Source organism: Micrasema longulum, unplaced genomic scaffold (assembly GCF_059751315.1).
Source record: "Micrasema longulum isolate JH-2025_06_02 unplaced genomic scaffold, ASM5975131v1 h1tg000182l, whole genome shotgun sequence".
In the NCBI taxonomy this organism is placed as follows: Eukaryota; Metazoa; Arthropoda; class Insecta; order Trichoptera; family Brachycentridae; genus Micrasema; species Micrasema longulum.
The window spans coordinates 208712-214711 of NW_028277387.1; the positions used below are offsets into that span (position 1 = coordinate 208712).

The following is a 6000-nucleotide window of genomic DNA, read 5'->3' on the forward strand; positions in this document are numbered from 1 at the left end:
AATATAAAATATGTATACGTAATTATTGTGAAATTTGGTCGACTGCAAAATAAAATAAAATTTGTTTATTATGTTATTGTTTTTAATTGAAAAATAAAAAAAATAATTTATCATTCTACCTTTCTAAATAACTCCCTCGGAAGAAATCCAGCCTGTCAAAAACATTTGGATTTACTCAAAACATTGTTGGTTGTAATATAAACTCTCTAATAAGCAGTCGTGTTTTATTTATAACATTGCACTATATATATCCATGTAAAAATGTATATCTTAAAACAGGTTTACGTAATTAGGCAGACTACATACGACCCAAACAAATATATTACCACAAAAATGTAATAGATTATAGAAAATATTATGCGTGTCAACAAACCATTATTGCTCTCTTATAAGTAGACAAAATATAGCGTTTTTACTGTGACTTGAACTTGAATGTGAAAAAAATATATATGTCATTAAATGTACTGAAAACAGGTAACCTTTCAGAAAGCTTTGCTTGCTTCGCTGAAATGATTGTGTTTCCTTTCCTTAAGTTTATTATGCGTTTTTTATTCAATGCAGCATTTATAATATCATGTATTATTGCGGTATGAGCGAGTCTTGATGGTTAGTAAAACATCAAGTTAAAATACATAAAAGTTCGCCATGTAATATTGTTTATTTATCTGTTGCTTTATTCCGTAATTTATTCGTTTCGTAAATTCATTCGTATTCTACGAGAGGAAACGAGATCGAAATACGGTTTTGGTTGCGTTTGAGTGAGGTGGATATATGACTAACGAACAAACTAACAAAACGAAATTGTGACAGAACAGGCCTGTTGTTTTTTTTCTAGTTGAGTAAAATATTGTTAAAACCGTCTCGTTTTTGTAAATGTTGCACTCAGAAAACTGCAAAAAAATTTATCTACAATATTACAACAAAATAGAAGTTTATATAGATTTAATGCATTTATTCAAATTAATGTTTCACATTACGTGAAAAAAAAACAACTGTTTTGTACATTATTCCCTCTCTTAACAAGTCTTTATGACTTATCATTGCATGAATATGGTTTTAATCCTCATCCTGACTTCTGCATTGCGCTTCTAGTTTGCATTCTCTGTAAATTGAAAAAATGTCAATGCACTAACAGATGAGGAAGATTTTATGAAATAATACCATCATATACATAGCTTGGTTCTGCGCAGGTAACTCATTAATCTACCGTGGTCCATCAGGATTTGTGTTAGTTCGTATCCGGCACGTTGCGTTTTTCTGAAATCAAAGGCATGATATACACATGCGAGTAGATAGAAAAACACTTTAATTTTAAATAGTAATCATTCCAGAGATGATTAATTCTGCTTTTAATTTTTCTCTTGACAAAATTTAGTGGAATGTCAGCGAAATCAGTCTTCTTGAAAGTTGTTTTCCGAGATTTTCCGTCGGCTCTTTCATTATTAATAATACCGCAGTATCTTAGTTAAGAATACATTACTTTCAATCTAACAAAAAATATCCAGATACACTGATAATCCGAATAATTTTTCAAAAGATTGACGTTATGAATTTCAAATGAAATACAATCCACATGTTCAAACCCCAATAGTCGCCAGTGAAAAGTAATATGGCTGACTGCGGCTTATTATGTTTTATCTTGTACTGTACTCGCGTACTGTTTTCTGCATTTTCGCTTTGTATGCACCAAAGGAGAGATGCATTTTTCAACAAGATTACACCGCTGCATACTTGACTGCACCGCATTCTGTTCGGGTGTGCTTATTTTCTAAATTCTGATCATACTTCATTCCATTACATGGTAGAATAACCAAAATAAATTAAAGTTTTAATTTTATCGGTGATTTATTGAATTTACACGCAATTTGCAAAAAAAAAAGTTACTGAGTTTCACAGACATTCATAAAAATAACAAACAGGATATTTTTTTTTTTTTTTAATTTTTAAAGATATGGCCATAAAGAAAGCAAACACAACTGAAGGGCATGTACGGTAAGCGGATAGAAGCTAGGAATTCATGTAAGGATATTAAAAGCATCCACCACATACCCGAATCCGTTAAAAAGACTAATACCCGTATGCAGAAACAAACCTTAAGGTGAGGAGAGTACATTCTATTGTCTTCACCTTCGAGTTATTCTCTGCATTTGAAATTACAATGTACTTTCTTCACCTTAAGTTTTGTCTCTGCATACGGGTTTAAATGTCTTTCTTTGCATTCACACAAACAAGGAGGTTTTTTTTTCATACGCATCAAAACTGCGAACAAATATTTACATTTACATTTTTCAATGTCCCTTTCTCCTTCGCTCTATACAATAAATAAACAAATTCATTACCAAATATTTCTAGTCTAAACCCCATTACGTTGATAGTGATAGGAAATGTGAGTATCTACTCTTTGGAGCACCAGAAAGGCCTCAAGTGACCCTCCAGGCCAGTAACCAGTTGCGCGACCGCAAGCAGCAGACTTACCCAAAAACTACTAGTTACGAACTTACTTTTGACACCACTCACCTGCACAAACTGTGATTATTGAAGAAGATCCCCTCATCAAGCGGAAGTGATTATTGAATGTAAGGATAGACGTGGGTGGCGGTTTTTTCCCTCTCCCTTCCTCTATGGGGAAATGGCGTGATAATAGTATTTTTTATTTTATTTTATTGGAAAACCGACAGCTATTTATAAAAATATAAGATATATAAATATTGTAAATACATTTCATAAAGCTTCTTCTTAATATTCGTATCATAAATAATTATCAGATAAATATAATACACAATGTAAAATAACGTTAAAGTCATATTTAAGTTTTTTTTTTTTTTTTTATCGATTTTTTTTTTTTTTAAATATTTTTTCTACGGTACTTGAAGTTCATTTGTTAAGCAACTTGAAAACCTTATTTTATAATTTTCTTTACCAAGTTATAGTATGTATGTGGGTATATGTGTATGTGCGTGTGAGTGAGAGTGAGAGGGTGTGTATGTGTGTGTATAATTATACACGCGTGAGCACGCATGCGCATTTTCATGCATATGTATATGCACTTATTTATAAAAAAAGCTACGTGTATTTTTTACACAAATTATAAATATTATAACTCCACAGCAAGCACAAGAGGTTGCCTCTTTTTTGGTGTGGTATATCGTTTCCTTTTTATTTTTGCACTTTTGCTTTGTTATGTATTTCTTTTTCTTAACATGTAACTTTATATTCTATTAAATAAAAAAAAAACTAATCGTTCACTACTTGTAATATTATTCATATGCAAAAGTCATTTTTATTATATAAAAAAAAAACATAAATTTATACTTGAGTATTGGTCACACAATTGCACATTATAATATATATCCCGAACAAAGTAACAGTGTAGTTTTATTATGTGCCTACGTACAGTACAGTAAATATGTATAAAGGCTCTGGATTCAAGGCAAAACATCATAATTTGAATTTTCATTAATTTAATTTTTAATTGATGTTAAAGTGGCATTATTACTGTCAATATTATTCAATTCATGATTACACATATTGCAAGTTTTGTAATATTTATTATTGATTATATTAAAAAATTTACCATGAAAAATTAAATTATTATACATATATGACTTATTAACATTGACATCCTCTCATAAGTGGTGCATGTGAACATCACCAGTTGCCTCCAGGAGACTCTATCGCCAGCCAGCACTTTCGCTTCCTCCCACATCAATCCAGCGCTCCTTACTCCCGCCAATCAAATTTGAAAGATTATCATCGACGGCTTTCCAGGACAGCTTGAGCCCACAGGCTTAAAGAAGAGGCAACTTGGGGTTAGGTTAGGTTAGGTAAGATTGCTTCCGATGCATGCGCAGCACGTTTCCAAGCCAGGTCCACCGCCTCATTCTCAAGACGCTCGTTGTAGGAGCCTTTTGCGTCCTATTTCGGAATTCAATATTGGTAATAAAATCGAATCACTAATACTCTCTGCAAGTACTTATGTACTCTCAAAACTCAGAAGTTTGGTGTTCTGAGCTTAAATAAGGTGCCAAGATTTGTACCCATAAAGCACTCATCATATGTCATATTTGTATAATAACTATTTTACATTCTGGATTTGAACAGGGAACTTTATGCTTTTGAGAAAAAAAATTCTCAATACAGTTTATTTAACGTGAAAAAAAACATTGTTGAACATACTTTTCTTTACAAAATATGTTCTGAGGCTTACCTACTTCGTTTTTCGGGCGACATACAAAATCTGTTGGAATTTTAATTTATATGAACTACAAAAGGGAAACGACAAAGGTCTCAGCCTAAAGAAGATTAATGGATATTTTTAAAAAGGGTTTTTGAAATTTTAATTCATCTGTTCGTTTTCCCGAAAATTTTATTTTCTGTTTGCAAAAGGAAAAATTAAAAAGTATTGAAATCACATGTAACTTTAGTAGACAGACTTTTTTAATCTTTAAAAAAATAAACTGAAAGTAAAAGAATAAAAGCGTTAAAGGCGAGAATGGGAAGTTGTACAACATTGGTATTATGGTGATTTTATTTTCATCGTCAGCTAAAATACATTTTAATGATTCATTATTTTAATCGAAAATTGGTATGTAACTATAAAAAAACTTAATAAATATAAAAACCATTTATTTTGTCGTCAAACATTTTATTGAATGTTGGCAAATAAATGTACATGGCCACTTTTTTAATTTTTTATTATTTAATCAAAATACTTTTATTTCTAGTAAATCCGATTAGTTGTGAATATTTTTAATAACTATTTTGGATGACTCAAAAATAACATATGTTAGTGAACAAATATACAGTTTGCGGTTATAGATAGATACGATATTGTGAAGCATTTGGGAACAGCATGAATATAAATAGTCAAAGATCGTTTAGCATAGAGAAGGATAAAGGAAGCCTTCTTTCAGGAATGGGTGGCTACAGGCTGAAGAAGAAGAAGTACAAAATCATCATTTAATTTAATTTTCGTAATTATTCATTTATTTTATTTTATTTATTATGGAACCATAAAGCTTAATACAAAACTGTTTTAACATATTATACATTTAACAATAAGATTAACAATAAAAGTATTTACTTATATAATATATTATTTTTCTCTTTACTGTGGAACATCTTCTCTCATTATATTTGTAAAAAAACTTTCACTAGATGTATGTACTATTTTTTATATTTTTTATTCTTATATAACAACTGTTTTTTTTCCTTAAAAAATAAAAAATAAAAAATTAAGACATTTGAGTGTGTGCGTATAAGGGTGAAGGGAGGGCGTATATGTGTGTGTAAGAATGAGTGTAAGTATGAAATAGAATATGTAGGAAGGGGAAGAAATAGGAAAGAAACTAATTAGAAATTGGTCACGGCTTATTAATGTTAATATGTATTAATTATCACACATGAATTCATTATTTTTTCATATAATAAAATGTATGAAAATAATTTGAATACATTAAAAATGCAACATTATTTTTTTCAAATGTATTTATAATATTTCTAAGGTGTGGTTAAGGGACAGGTACAAAAATCACAACTGTAAAAAACACTTCAAAATGAAATAAAAATAACACACACAATCAAAATGAAATAAAAATAACTCGGTAATTTTACTATCAACAATTATTTTATATTAACATACAACGTGGTGATTATTAAAATATTTACATGTCTATTCAGTGAGATCTGGCAATAAATTCTGCTGTTCAATATCGAGTAATTAATGCATTTTGTGTACAAGTCCTACAACTGTTTTTTTTTGTACGTATACGTATTTTTTTTTTATTTCTATTTATTTTCTAAATATTTTATTAAGTTATATGTCGTTGTTTACAAACATGCAAATCTAATTGTGAAATGATTTTTAATAAATAATAGCTCGCTGAGGACGTTCATAACGTATTAAATATATTAATTATTAATGAAAGCCTCTACAGAAATATATTGCAATATGTTAAGATTGTTCAGAAATATCTCAATGAAGACGTTTTAAAAAATCTA

General features: G+C 29.6%; 1 protein-coding gene across 1 annotated transcript in view; it reads left to right on the plus strand.

Moving 5' to 3' along the window:
• The window catches only part of LOC148283888 (protein CFDP2-like), a 103764-nt gene extending 101232 nt beyond the window's left edge, over positions 1–2532 (plus strand). The window contains exon 2 of the mRNA XM_088243036.1: positions 2353–2532. Within this exon, the coding sequence (XP_088099162.1) occupies positions 2353–2532 (180 nt within the window). The remainder of the gene's footprint in view (positions 1–2352) is intronic.
• Positions 2533–6000: the final 3468 nt, after the last annotated feature.